The sequence below is a fragment of the Lactuca sativa genome, chromosome 9 (genome assembly GCF_002870075.4).
Source record: "Lactuca sativa cultivar Salinas chromosome 9, Lsat_Salinas_v11, whole genome shotgun sequence".
Lineage (NCBI taxonomy): Eukaryota > Viridiplantae > Streptophyta > Magnoliopsida > Asterales > Asteraceae > Lactuca > Lactuca sativa.
This window is the reverse complement of record NC_056631.2, coordinates 39,531,382-39,545,108: the sequence shown is the minus strand read 5'-3', so window position 1 is coordinate 39,545,108 and position 13,727 is coordinate 39,531,382. Positions and strand designations below refer to the sequence as shown.

At 34.7% G+C, this 13,727-nt stretch overlaps 1 protein-coding gene and 1 long non-coding RNA gene across 2 annotated transcripts; one reads left to right on the top strand and one right to left on the bottom strand.

Moving 5' to 3' along the window:
* Positions 1–851: 851 nt before the first annotated feature.
* Positions 852–2,985, bottom strand: LOC111891639 (high mobility group B protein 1). The gene is made up of 8 exons (XM_023887701.3): positions 2,842–2,985; positions 2,079–2,142; positions 1,876–1,998; positions 1,712–1,769; positions 1,570–1,614; positions 1,390–1,470; positions 1,235–1,303; positions 852–1,144 (listed from the first exon to the last, which is right to left on the bottom strand). Exons 2-8 carry the CDS (start codon positions 2,138–2,140, stop codon positions 1,091–1,093), a joined length of 492 nt encoding a protein of 163 aa, XP_023743469.1. The 5' UTR covers positions 2,141–2,142; positions 2,842–2,985; the 3' UTR covers positions 852–1,090.
* A 6,247-nt stretch (positions 2,986–9,232) lies between these two features.
* Positions 9,233–10,569, top strand: LOC128128779 (uncharacterized). Its single transcript, XR_008226809.1, has 2 exons — positions 9,233–9,477; positions 10,348–10,569. It is a non-coding gene; the product is annotated as an uncharacterized LOC128128779 (long non-coding RNA).
* Positions 10,570–13,727: the final 3,158 nt, after the last annotated feature.

Here is a 13,727-nt window from a genome sequence, read left to right as displayed (position 1 = left end):
CTATTCCAATACCAAAACTAAAAACGTCTATATCAAGTTTTCATAAAATACCTTATGTAAACTATATATATAAACAAATCTTGTAATAAGGAAAGTTTCTTATTTGATGGGGTGTGTGTATTTATATATTTTAGTGTAGGTGGGTTGGGGGTCAGTTGTGTGTATTTATATATTTTAAAAAACTTTTGGAAATAGTAGAGTATCTGAGTACGGGAAACAGGGTTGAAATAGAATTAGTTGATAATCAAATTCATTGATGTCTTAGGCTATGTTTGGCGGACTAGCTGAAAAGCTAGCTGATGGCTGAAAAGCTAGCTGTTAAATAAAAAGCTAGCTGATAGCTGAAAAGCTAGCTGATAAAAAATAACGTTTGGTAAAACTAGCTGAAAAGCTAGCTGAAATATATAAAATTACATAAAAGGACATGTAAGAATATGTGTTTCTATAATTAATTAAGGGGGGTATTTGGAAAATTTTAAAAAAGCTCCTAAAAAGCTAGTCTAAGTAGCTTTTCAAAAAGTTATCTTATAAGCTACTTTTTTTGGCTTACCAAACACGACAACATAAAAAAACTCGAAAAATAAACTAGCTTATCAGCTAGCTGTGGCGTGTCAAACACAATCTTAGTAGATTGTGTTTTAATCACTTCTTTTATGCGTAACGGTTTATCATGGACTTCAATACAAAATACCCCACTAGAGACACTTCCACCATGGACTCGTTTTCAATTTACATGTGAAGTTTTAATAAACAGTCATACTTTCAAAAAAAAAAACATTTTTTTTGTTTCACAAAGCCTAATAATTAGTTTACCTACAAAGGTTTGAAAGGAAACTCACTTAACAACAACGTAAAATTTAACACTCAAGTCAAAATAAAAGAGAAATCATAGATAAAGTACATAAAATAAAAGATCATTAATAAAATCTAAGCTAAACACTCTGCAAGAGCTGAAGTGTAAAATGCAAAGTACACATAGATAAGACATGACCATAATCTATGAACATGAACATGCAAATTTCCAGCAAATATTTGTTTGGTCTGAAAATGAATTCAGACAGATTTTGCTGAAAAAAAAAAAGCATTGATCTCAATCATCATCTTCATCATCATCCTCATCATCTTCATCATCATCACCACCTTCCTGTAATTATTACAATGCAAAAATTAAAAACCAATATTTGTTTATTTTATTGTAGTCAATTGTCTATTTTACTAAAAACATTAACAATACCTGTCCACTTTCCTCATCTACTTCAGACTTTGACTTTTCAGATTCTTCATCATCATCAGCAATGCTATCCTGTTGAGTTATACATAAATCTTTGTAAATAAACAAGTCATGATGTTTGTTGTTAATTTGTTATTTAATCACAATGAAAATATTACCTGTTTCTTGTTGTATGCAGTCATTAGTTTCTCATAATCAATCTTCCTTTTTGCAGCTTTGGCCTCATATGGTGCTTTTTCCTGATAAGATTAGATAAAGAATAACTAAGTTCCATTATATTATTTGAGTAAACTTTATAGTATAAAAAAGTTATTTTCCACAAAGACAAAAAAACTTACAGCTGCAGTAAGGGATTTCCACTTCTCTCCCCCAGCTTTCCCAACCTGTATAAACAGAAAGATAAATAAAATGGAAAAATAAAAAAGTAAAAGTAAAAAAACAAACAGCAAGATAATGTAACAAGGATTGTGTAGTACTTACAGCTGAAACAGCTTTCACATCAGGGTTTTCTTTCTTGAATGTCTTTCGGAATTCCTCACTGTAAATGTTATATGATCAGTATCAGTAGGAATATAAGTGTAAAGTTCATTTCAAACAATCAAAAAATGTTTTTTTTTTCTTTTTTTTTTAATGAATACACATACAGGAAGACAAAGAAAGCACTTGGAGGTCTCTTTGGCTTGTTGGGATCTTTAGCTGCTTTCGCAGTCTTGGCTTTGCTTTTGCCAACAGCCTTAGCAGGAGGTGCCTTTCTCTTCCCTACTTTTCTGAAAGATTGAAAAGAGCACATCAATTATCAAGATACTTAGAACAATAATTTGAGCATGAAATTAAGAGTGATCTTAACTTGTCATCAACAGGCTTCAAGGTGTCCCTCTTTGCTGCCCCTTTACCCTTGGCACCCTTCATATCTATAAAGCATCAAAGAGTTTATAAACAAAATTTTGAGAAAGTTAGGAAAGTGATTTGAGATTATAAATTTGATAATCGACATTGCATTAGTCCACTTGAAAGAAAAATTGTCTCATTGTTAGTCAAATTTCTAAAATAACATTTGATCTGATGGACCTGAAGCATAATGAGAGGGAAATTATGCACTTGCGTTATGTTATTCCAAAGCAAATTGAAGAAGGAATAAGCATAAGTCAAAGCACTAAAAGATAACATGAAGGGTATCAATCTCTCTCGTAAAAAAACAAATCGAATCGCTTCTAGAAAATAGCTACAGAAACCCTAATTCAATTCGTTGGAGGAAAGAATATATGAAATTCAAAATCTGAAGTTCAAAAAAACTGAAACATAAACAGCAAGACAGAACAAGGAAAATCAGCAGATATCGGACCAAAAGCGGAGAAATTCACAAACTTCGAAGCGATTAATACGATAATTAAGCACAAATTGTTCGATTTGAAAACCATTTAAATGAAAATATCACAAAAAGAAACAACGAACAATAACAAAAACAGCAAAAATCAAACAAAAAACGGAGCAATTCACCAGCTTCGAAGTGAATAATACAGTAACTAGTCACAAATTGTTCAATTCAAAAGACAATTAAACTCAAATTCACAAAATAAAAAATTGAAGAACAGATCTGAAGAAGGAGATACCTAGAGCGAGAAGTGAGAAACGATCTGTGATCGGTGAAGTGGAAGAGAACAGAAGTGCGAGGAAGGGGCAGAGAACCGGGAGAATGAAGAAGACTTTTACGAAGAGTGACCGGACAAGCCGGTTGACTTGTTCCCGAATATGTCGCAACGGCTCAATAAAGATCTTCCAAAAGAATACAGGTTACCGGGTGTAGCCGGTTTCAGACAAAAGTAGAGGAATCAGTAATCAGTGGTACAAGAATGATGTTTTTGCATATTGGACCCTCATGTTTGTACAAGTTTGCATTTTGATCTTCTATTTATAGATTTCAACCAGACGTGAAACCCGTATATTATACGGGTTGGATAAAACAAAAATGTGAAACCCGTATCTTATACGGGTTGGATAAAACAAAAAAATTAAACATGAAGGTTTAAACAAAAATTTATTTAAATTTTAAATTTGAATTATATGGAATTACATTGAATTTTTTATGCTTACGATTTTGGATTGAGTCGTACGATTTATAATGCTCTTCTTCAATGGTCTTCTTCTCCATTTTTTTTTCCAGGTTTTTTCTTTACTCTGTCTCCTTCTTCTTCTCTAATTTCATGCATTTACTATGTTCTTATTACCTGTTATTATTATATTCCTGTTGAGATGTCATAAAAAAAATTAATCAATCTCCTAGAGGAAAGATACGTGCTAACATTTTGAATTTGTATTGCCCTCCAGAAACCAATCGTAGTCTCATAGACCATTCTCACATATCTTAATAGGTCTTAGCATTCTCCTAAATTCTGCTACAAGAAGTCATGGATGTACTTCTTGAATCAATTATCTAAACTGAAATTCATTTGTTAGTTAGATGCAGTGACCAAAATGCAAGATTTGTGAAAGTTCATTATTATTTATTAGTGTTAACTTTTGGCAAATTATGAAAATAATATTATATTTTTGTTCATAACAAGGCTTTTTTTGTAATAATTTCTTTGATCAGATGATATGTATATTTAGGTGTAGCTTGAAAAATCATATTTTGTTCTTATAAGGAAAATATACTTTAGAAATTGACCAAATTACAATGTCTGAGTTTGATGTTTATAGCTATGACAATGCACTTTAATTGTAATGTTTATCAAATTTCTTTACAGAATTTAACGTTGCTGGTATATATAACAACTTATTATTGTTTTTGGTTTTACATGACCAATATGAAAAGTGTCATATGAGCCTCCATGAGGGTTTGTATACCGAACAAAGTTAATTCATAAAACTACTACATAACATGTTTTATCAATGAGTCGCATCATGTTGTGATAAAACAAATATCACGTAAATCATTTATGTTAAAAATTACTATATTAAAATATCAAATTGCTCTAATATAAATATTAAATATTTTTATTTAATAAGTTTGATTCAAAAATTCAAAATGAATCTAACTAACATTTTTTATTAAAATTTCACCTAAAACAATATCATCTATTAATGTGATGTGTATGTAATTTATATTCTCCGCGTTTAACGCGTGTCATAATCTAATTAAATATTATATGAGTTGTAATATTGTAATTTATTGGTTATTTTCAATTAATGTAATTATTAATTAAGGTATAAATATGATATGTTAATTAAGAAAAGATAAAAAAATGAAAAAAATGACGAATAGAAAAAACATTTATTCAAAAATACCAAAAAATGACATGTGTCCAACTTAATGAGAAAATGACATGTGTCAAAATTATTTTCATTTATTAGGTAGGATTTTCGATCCACTAACTCTTCAAATGCGAGATTTGTGTTTTTGTACGGTTTTACCGGCTTACGTTGCTCCTCGTGATTTGCAGGCTTATTTTTTTGTACATGTCTTTCTTTTTCTTTTTCTTTTTTCATTTGGGTTGACATTTTTATATACAAAGTTACAAAATATCAAAAAGATCATTTAGTGTGGATTATGTTCATCTTTCTGCTTTTTTATGTCGGTTATCATATTTAACATATATACATTCTATAAATTTTGACAAAAATGACAATAATGATTTTACCATGGGTCAACCAAGCCGACATATTTTGATCCGTACCAAAAAGTCTTGATTACTTTAAGTTTTAATTTTTAAAGCCACATTACGGCATTACCCATCCATATTCGCATCTCTACTCTGTAGTAATTTTAAGACAAAATCACTTCTTTGGTCCATAATATTTGAGAGGATTTTAATAAAGTTATTGTAATATCATTATTCTAATATTTTTAATCTTTAAATAAATGGTCTCTAAAATGGTTAAACTCTTCAAATATGTTTTTTTTAAATTTAATTATCCTTATCTGTTTAAATTTTTTTATATAATCTCCTCCATTTAATTAGTCATTTTTAAACACATATCATATTTAATATAAACTATTTTAATTAATATTATCGCTATATTTATATTTCTTAATTAAAATGTCACTAAATATTTGGTAGAGTTAATTAACTAGTAAACAAATAAATAAATTGAAAGCTAAAATATAAAGAAGGGTTACATTAAAATATGATTAGAAGATGAGAGGATAAAATATACAAATGGTTAAACTATATTGATCACTCAATATATATTGAGTGGTCAATAAAAATAAGCAAAAAAATCATTTACTCCAATACGAATAAATGTTCATTATTAATTAGTCAATAGTAATAACCTATAAAAAAAATAATAAAAAAAAAAACTTAGTTCATTCCCAAAGATCAAACATTACGGAAAACACGGGTATATGTATTGTGATCAAGTCAGACCCTTTCCTTTCGAACAGAGGTACTTGAAACCATAAACCACAAACTATAAGTACAAAGCTTAGTGAGTTCCCCAAATACCACATACTAGACATATCAAACGAGCCTTACATAACACACATAATCATGAGCCACATATATTACACATAAACATAATCAATAGGAGTGTTATGTGTCAACCATAGTCTTGTCGTTATGCCACGAGCCGCCTCGTGGTCTTCCTTGCTAGGCTGGGGGCCATAACCCTAGGTCTTACAGACAAGTGCCAAGAGCCACCTCCTGGTCTTCCATGCAAGTATCAAAAAGACAACTGAAATACAATCTACAACTACTTAACTAACATTTGTTACAGACAAGTGCTAAGAGCCGCCTCCTGGTCTTCCATACAAAATACCAAGGGTCACCCCTAGGTCTTCCTACCATACAGAAACCAGATGGGCCGACATTGGTGCCTTTGACCCATAGACAGTGAGGATACTCACCTCGAACGTAGAAGCTCACTGAAAGAATTCCCTAGTTGCTGCCCTGATGACACCTCTGAACTAACAGATCAAAATAACACCCAATTAGGAATTGGAATCCATCCCAAGGCCCACCAACCATACTTAGGGTAAAATGACCATTTTACCCCTGACCCCAACATAAACAAAAACTGAGGCCCAACTCCAGTTACCAAGAAGGCACAAAACCAAAAGATCCACAATGGGCCACCAATGGCCAAATTTTCCAAATTGGGCCAAATACTATATGGGTCTTATCCTAGGCCCATATTTTCCTTAATTACAATTCGGATTACCTCAAATAACCCTTGTGACAAACTTGATCAAAGGATAAAGTCAAAAGTCAAATTCAACAGCCTGAGTTAACCCAACTCGCCGAGTTTATCCTTCAACTCGTCGAGTTCATCTAACAATCCGCGAAGTCGATAAAAGTCGATTCAACTCGCCGAGTTTATCCATAAACTCACCGCGTTCGCCAGAAATCCATATCTTAATACATTAAGTCAACATTATCGATTCCAGGGACTCCATAACTTAGATCCTTGACCAATATGAGATCAAAAAGGGTAAAGTTTCCAACTTTACCCCTAGGAACCACCTAAAGGGGTCCAAACCCAAACCCTAAACTCAAAAGGGTGAGGGCTTAGCCAGTAAGCACTTAATCAACAAGGACAAAACCCTAAAATGCAGATCTGACCCCATAAAGCTAGATGGCTATGTAAAGTTTCCATCTTTACGCATAAGCATGACTAATTTCAAAGCGTTTTCGATACAAAATAAAATATAAAAAATAAAAAAAGCTACAAATTTCAAAGCGTTTTCATGTCTTCGTGTCAATATTTCCTTATTTTCTTCAATTTATCATTTTTACCTCTTCAATATTCACCACAATTTCTTCCAAATCTACAAGAAAATTTAGAAAAAAAATTTGATTGATGCAAAAAACACTCATAAAAATACACATGCGATTTACATGTGATTAACAAATGAATCACATGCGATTCATATATGAATCACATTTACATATAGCATCATATGTGAATTACATTTGATTTTCATATAAATCACATGTGATTCATATGTTAATCATATGTGATTTACATGTGAATCATATGTCATTTACATGTGATTTACATGTGATTCACATTATTCACATGTCATTTACTTGTGAATCACATGTGATTTACATGTGAATCTCATGTAGATCCTAAACTTTTTCTAAATTGTTTAGAAATTGTTTACCTTCTCCTGTGAACATGGCATATCCTACTGCAATTGGTGAAAGTGTGTGATGAACAACCTAAAACCACCATTAAAAATTAGCATCAATAACATAAAAGGAATATACACCCAAAACTTCTAATATGACAAAACAATCTAGACTGAAATTTTATGGTAAATGATAGATATTTGTTCAAATTGGAAGTGGTTTTTGTTTCCCTTTAGAGAGGACAGATTTGATTTGATGCAAGAAAAGGAAGTAGCATAATGTTTTAATGAATTTTTTCATCCTTAATCATTAACTTAAATATTCTAATCCACCCAAAGAAGGATATAGCCAAATGATCATTCCAAGGTCTGATAAGAAGTAGCCGACTGAAACCTGTGAAAAAGAAAAATATAATTGAAATACATTGCTCAAAGATTAAGAAACAACAACAAACATTTGACATTTGAATTGGCAAACACATCATAATAAGACTTAACAGATTGAAATTATTAAGACTTACTTACCCCTAAAGCAAATGTGGAGAGTGGTGAGCTCTTGAAAGTAACAGGACCCACAGTATACTAATCAGAATAAAGATATGACCAGAACACAAAGTACAAATACATTGTTGTAATGAAGATGGCATGAACAGATGACATACCCCTGCAACAAATAAATAATAATATAATAACAACATAATCAAAACCAGACAATCAACAATGAACGTACCTAATAACTAAACATAGATAGAATCAAAACAACATTCATCATTTTCATGTGAATCACATGTAATTTACATATGAATCTCATGTAGAATGTGATTTAGCTCTGATATCCTTCCTGATACCTGTAAAAAACAGTTTATATGAGAAAATTAATCTAAGCACACATAAGAACAAATGAATTTACGTTGTTGAGGAAAGGTCAATATCAAGAGCAAATCTGAAAATGCTAGAAGAAATATAGGAAATTAGAAAATATTTTTTCGTAATAGTTTTATCACAGAACGAGATATTAGTTTCTCAGATATATAGTTGGATTTATTAAAGCTCATCTAACCGTACCTGCAAAGCAGTTGCTGTTTCATAAACAATTTTAGGACTAACAGAACTGCTCCTCTTCATAAATTCCAGAAAGTGGTTACAACTATCCATAAAAACCTATAAATCAGCCATAAAAATGGTCAAATAAGAGACAGAAACTAAGAGGAAGAAGTAAAGAAGAGAAAAATAGACCACAGGGTATGTGACTGGTTGACTCGATAAAGGAGAGAAAAATACATAAATGAATCGATTTTAGATTACCTTCAATGATTTAATCCATAACTTCTTGATATCATGACTAGAAAATCGATACCAAAGCTCTATCGACAATCGATTTTGAAGAATTAATTTTGTAGAAATCGATTCCCACTTAGGCGTGTATTTGCGATCCATGAGATTAATCAGGTTTTTTTCGATTAATGATGAATTATCGATGGCTGATAGAAATGAGAGAGAGGTTGGATGATCTCCAACGAAGAGAACGGTAGGTCGATGTATGAGTGGTCTTCTACAGACGTATGGATGAAGGAGAAGAGACAACACCTTTAATGGAGTCGAGATGATCGACAACAATGAATACAAGACCATGTTGGTTGTTGATACAGGTAGGGGTGGGCATTGGAGGCGGAGGCGGGGGGAGGTGCCGATGGAATCAGGGAGGAGGTCGATGGACTCAATGAAGAATCAGGAAAAGGGAATGAGCAGTAGAAATAATTAGGGATCGATCTGACATGTTTATTTGGGGGATAATTTCTAAATCCCTAAAATGTCCTTATATTATTTTTTTGAGATACCCTCCCGTGTTTTTTTCCACTTATTTACAAAAGTGCCATAAAAGATCTTAGCCTTTAATTTTTTTAATCCAAAGGTCCACTTGTAGTATGTATATCTTGGCTACGCCCTGTCTATTTACCCATATTTAGGGTTTTAGCGTGATTCAACTTCACCATTGCAACCATTTTTGAAATTAACATGATGGATTCCTATTACATTTGTTCTTCTCCCCTAACCTTCTTCCTTATTATCGTGATGAAGATTAATCAGGATCGACTATTGACAGGAGCAAGGTGCTCGATGACACAAGGACCAAAAGAAGAATTGAGGGCCCGTTTCCTTCATCCAATTTCAGGTTAAATATCAAACTTGCTTTTTCTTAATGTACAAGGCTAAATGCTTGTAATTTTTCTATTTGATATTTTTATTCATTTTATGTGCCTGATTGTTTTTCTTGCAAATTCTATTTGAAAACATAACTTCATTTTAATAGTTGTTGCGATTTTTCTCGATTATTGTTTTGTGGGTCTTCTTTTAACTTGTAACCCATCACGGATGCTTATTTTTTTTATAATAAGGTTGAAATCCCAGGTAATCATCATAGATGTATTAGATTAGTCTAAGACACATATGTCAATGGCAATGTAGATTCTTGGATGGATTTAGGAAGAAGCTCGGTGATAGCAGAGGAAGCCATTATGGTACATATGGACAATGTAGATTATTGATGTACTGGTGGATGTGTTTCTTAGATTTAAAAACAAATTTCAAAAGAAGATGATCAACTATTTTTTTTCTTCTGATTTTGACCATATTAGATTTTGGTCCAACTCTCATATCTGCAAATTTTACAAATTTATAAAAAATACCCTTTGAATGTGCAGATTGTTGTGAGGTTATTGTTGATGATTCCTTTACTGGCGCGATGATCCACAGGTAATTTAATCAGAAACCCTAACATTTTCATCTTCTTTTTTATTCTGATGTGTGGTATGTTTCAAATCTTTTTCTATCTGTCTTTCTTTTTGGTTCCATGGACCTTCCTCTAATGCGCAATTCGAATCGAAAATGCCCTTTTCAACATGATGGTAAAATCATTCGAGTAAACTTAGATTTAAAAAAATACCCAGTCACCTAAATCCAATAAAAGATTATGGTAGTTTCAAGTTTCTTCCTAATCGTTATATTGATCGTCTATTCATACCAAAATGCTGTTAAATTACAGGTCCAAGCTACCTAATTGCATAACGAGGCTCTAAAAACAATAATCAAAGTTTTCAAGAATTGTGTTCGAGTCTATGTATTTGATTGTATGTATATGGTTTTTAGTGTGTTTGTATATGAATATGTGTAATTATGGGTGTGTGCAATTGTATTTATTTGACCTATGTATGTGGTTGTTAATGGGATTTAAAAAAGTTCAAAAAAATAGAGAATTTTGTTAAAAGGTAGTGTTCAGTTGTTAGACTAAATGTCTCAAAGATACATTGATGCCTTATTTTTCTACCTGATTAAGAAAACCCTTCGGTTCACTCATTTATGCCCCAACCTGAGTCTCAATTGCATGGCCTCTCTCCAGGTAAACTAAAAAAATAGTCCAATAAAAATGTTTTTTTTTTAATTTATGTTTATGTGCTTTTTTATGAAGTATAACTTCATATGAATTACATCTATCATGTTGGTTTTCACTTCGTGTATGATATGGCTGCTCAGAGAAGACATGTAATAGCATTTTATTTTCACAAGACATTGGTTAAAGAAGTCACTAAAGATCCAGATGGTAATACACCTAACATTGGTAATGGATATGGCGATCTTGCATCTGTTAACATATGTACTGGTACACAATTCTCAAAACATTTGATAAAATATGTCTCTTAAACAAGGGTAATTCTGCCATTTTACTTCCCCTTCCAAAGTATGTATTTTTTTCTTGACATGACCAAGAAGTGAATGTTGACATTTGTTTAATGCAAATATAACTTCAAGTTGTGAAAATCTAGCTTTTTTGTTGGTTGAAATGCTTAATGGAAACCACTGAATGTTTTTGGGGGAAATGTTCTGGAAGCATCAAATCAATAGCCAAGCACCTTGTAACACCCAAACTCAGGAAGGCCAAGAAAAGCTAAGTTTAAGGGACGACTCGTCGAGTCCAAGGAGGAACTAGGCGAGTCTGACCGGGATCCGGGTCAAGGAGTAAGTGACCGACTCGGCGAGTCGGCTAAGGAGACTCGGCGAGTCTGGTCTGAATGAGGAAAACCCTAAATCCGGGACTTGGAGCCTATTTAAGCGTCTCATTCTCTTCCCTAGGGTTCCTTTATTGCCTCTCTAACCCAGAACACCAAACCCTAGCCGCCATATCCATTTTTGAGCTAATTATTGCCTTGAAGAGTGCATTAAAGCTTGGAGAAGGAAGAAGGATCTTGGAGGGGCGAGAATGGGCTATAGATCCGGGATTGGGAAGACATTTATGAACATTTGGAGGTAATAAACTAGTTCTTGGACTCCTTTTCACCTAGATCTATGTGTGAGTTTTGGGCATTCTTGGCATGATGAGTAACCATTTCAAGCTAGAAGTTCAGATCTGAGGTTGCTACCTCAGTTCCATGCTTGTTTTGGTCTAGAATCCCATAAAGTATCAGCTCTTGGTATGTGGGTGAAGCATGGTTGTCATAAACCCTAGTTTGGAGTGTTTTGAGCCTAGATCTCCATAGCTACACGTAAAGTTTGCCACTTTACGTGAGGAATAGGCCTTGGAAGTATGGATCTATGTGTTGGAGCCCCTGTTTGGCTCGAAAAGCCATTGCATGGTTTAAGAGCTGGAGCGACTCGGTGAGTCACATGGGTGGACTCGGCGAGTTGGACGAGGTTGGTTGGGAACTCGGCGAGTTGGAAGAACAACTCGGCGAGTCTGTTGAAGATTGCCTTGGACTCGGCGAGTCTGTTCTTGGACTCGGCGAGTCAGGTCGCGAAACCCCAAACCCTTCAAGTTGAGACTCGAATCAATGAGTTGGGTGGAGACTCGGTGAGTCGAACAGGTCAGGACTCGGAAATCGGTAGACTCGGCGAGTCGAGTCGCAAATGGAAGGACTTTGAGCATATGAACTCGGCGAGTCAGTAGGTTGACTCGACGAGTAGGGTTGACCTGGAAGGTTGACCTTGACCAGGACTTTGACATTGACCAGAGTTGACTTTCGGCGGTCAGTTAGACTAAGTGTTGCATTGATATTGGTAGCTCGGGGAGCTAGCGGGGCAGCGGTTCAAGGAATTGTCGGTCAGCATCCAGAGGGGTTATTAGCAAGTTCAACAAGTGCAGGTGAGTTTCCCTTTTGTGTGAATGGGTCTACGACCACAATGTCGGTCCATGTAGTTATGAGTAGAAGACCCGGAGGTTAGCCCTAGGCACAGTATGCTAGTATGATATTCAGGATGAGGTCCAATGATAGTGGGCGGGTGCCCAAGGAATTGTTTGTTTGATAGTTTATACTTGTTATCTATGTGATACTTGTATGTGCCTGGTAGGGAGGTGAGTGTGGGTGAGGTCCCGTATCTCACCAATAGCAGAGTATGGATGGCGTTCCACATCTCATTAGCAACAGATCAGGGGCGAGGCCCAAGTTAGGGAAAGAGTGAGTGTGGGCTGGGCCCATATCTCACTATTAGCAGAGTGTGGATGGTGTTCCACATCTCGTTAGCAATAGATCAGGGGCGAGGCCCAAGTTAGGGAAAGAGTGAGTGTGGGCTGGGCCTGTATCTCACTATCAGTAAGAGCGTGGACGGGGTTCCATGACTCATCAGTAGCAGGACAAGGGCGAGGCCCAGGATAGGCGAGGCCTTAGGACAAGATCCGTTAGTATGTATTTAGCTTATGTGTTGTGATATGTTTGTGTGCTATTATGTGTTAGCGGGCGAGGCCCTGTGACAAGCGAGGCCTAAGTGAAACAGATTTGTGTCCGAGCGGGGATCGAAGCCAGGCGAGGCCTGGAGCGGCGGGGCCGTTGTAGCGGGCGAAGCCCGAGGCTAGGGGCGAGGCCCAGGATAGCAGGCGTGGCCCAGTATGTGCAGTATGTGGTTATGCATGGTATGTGGTAGGGTGGGGAACTCACTACGCTTCGTGCTTACGGTTTTTAGTTTTGGTTTCATGTACTTCCGGTAGCGGAGGGAAGAGCTCGGGGTGATCGCATGGCACACACCATAGTTTAGGCAGCCTGGGAATGTTTTACTTTGATAACGAATATGTGTTTTGGAAACTAATACTCTGATTATGTTTTGGTTTGATGATTTTGCTTTAAGTAATGTTTTATTAAAAGAAATTTTTAGTCTTGAATTTTGGGATGTTACAAGTTGGTATCAGAGCTTTAGTTTGAGGGATTCGGATATGCTCTCGGGTGTGTCTGAACTCAAACTGAGGAATTGGTATAGAAGTTTTCAAAAAGAAAAGACAATTTTGTAAGAAGAGAGTTTTGAGAAAGAAAACAGTTTTAGAAAAGCAAAAAGAATTCAGAAAGGAAAGAACTTTGAAAAGAGAAAAAGGGTGTGGTGTATGCAATCAGCCGAGCTCAAGTAAGTACCCCAAAATACCCATACAAGTTTATGTTATGATTA

Coding starts and splice junctions, on each gene's coding strand:
- LOC111891639 (XM_023887701.3), bottom strand. CDS start 2,140: ATGAAGGGTGCCAAGGGTAAAGGGGCAGCAAAGAGGGACACCTTGAAG. Junction 1,770..1,875: donor AGTGCTTTCTTTGTCTTCCT/GTATGTGTATTC, acceptor TAACATTTACAG/TGAGGAATTCCGAAAGACAT. Junction 1,615..1,711: donor ATGTGAAAGCTGTTTCAGCT/GTAAGTACTACA, acceptor CTGTTTATACAG/GTTGGGAAAGCTGGGGGAGA.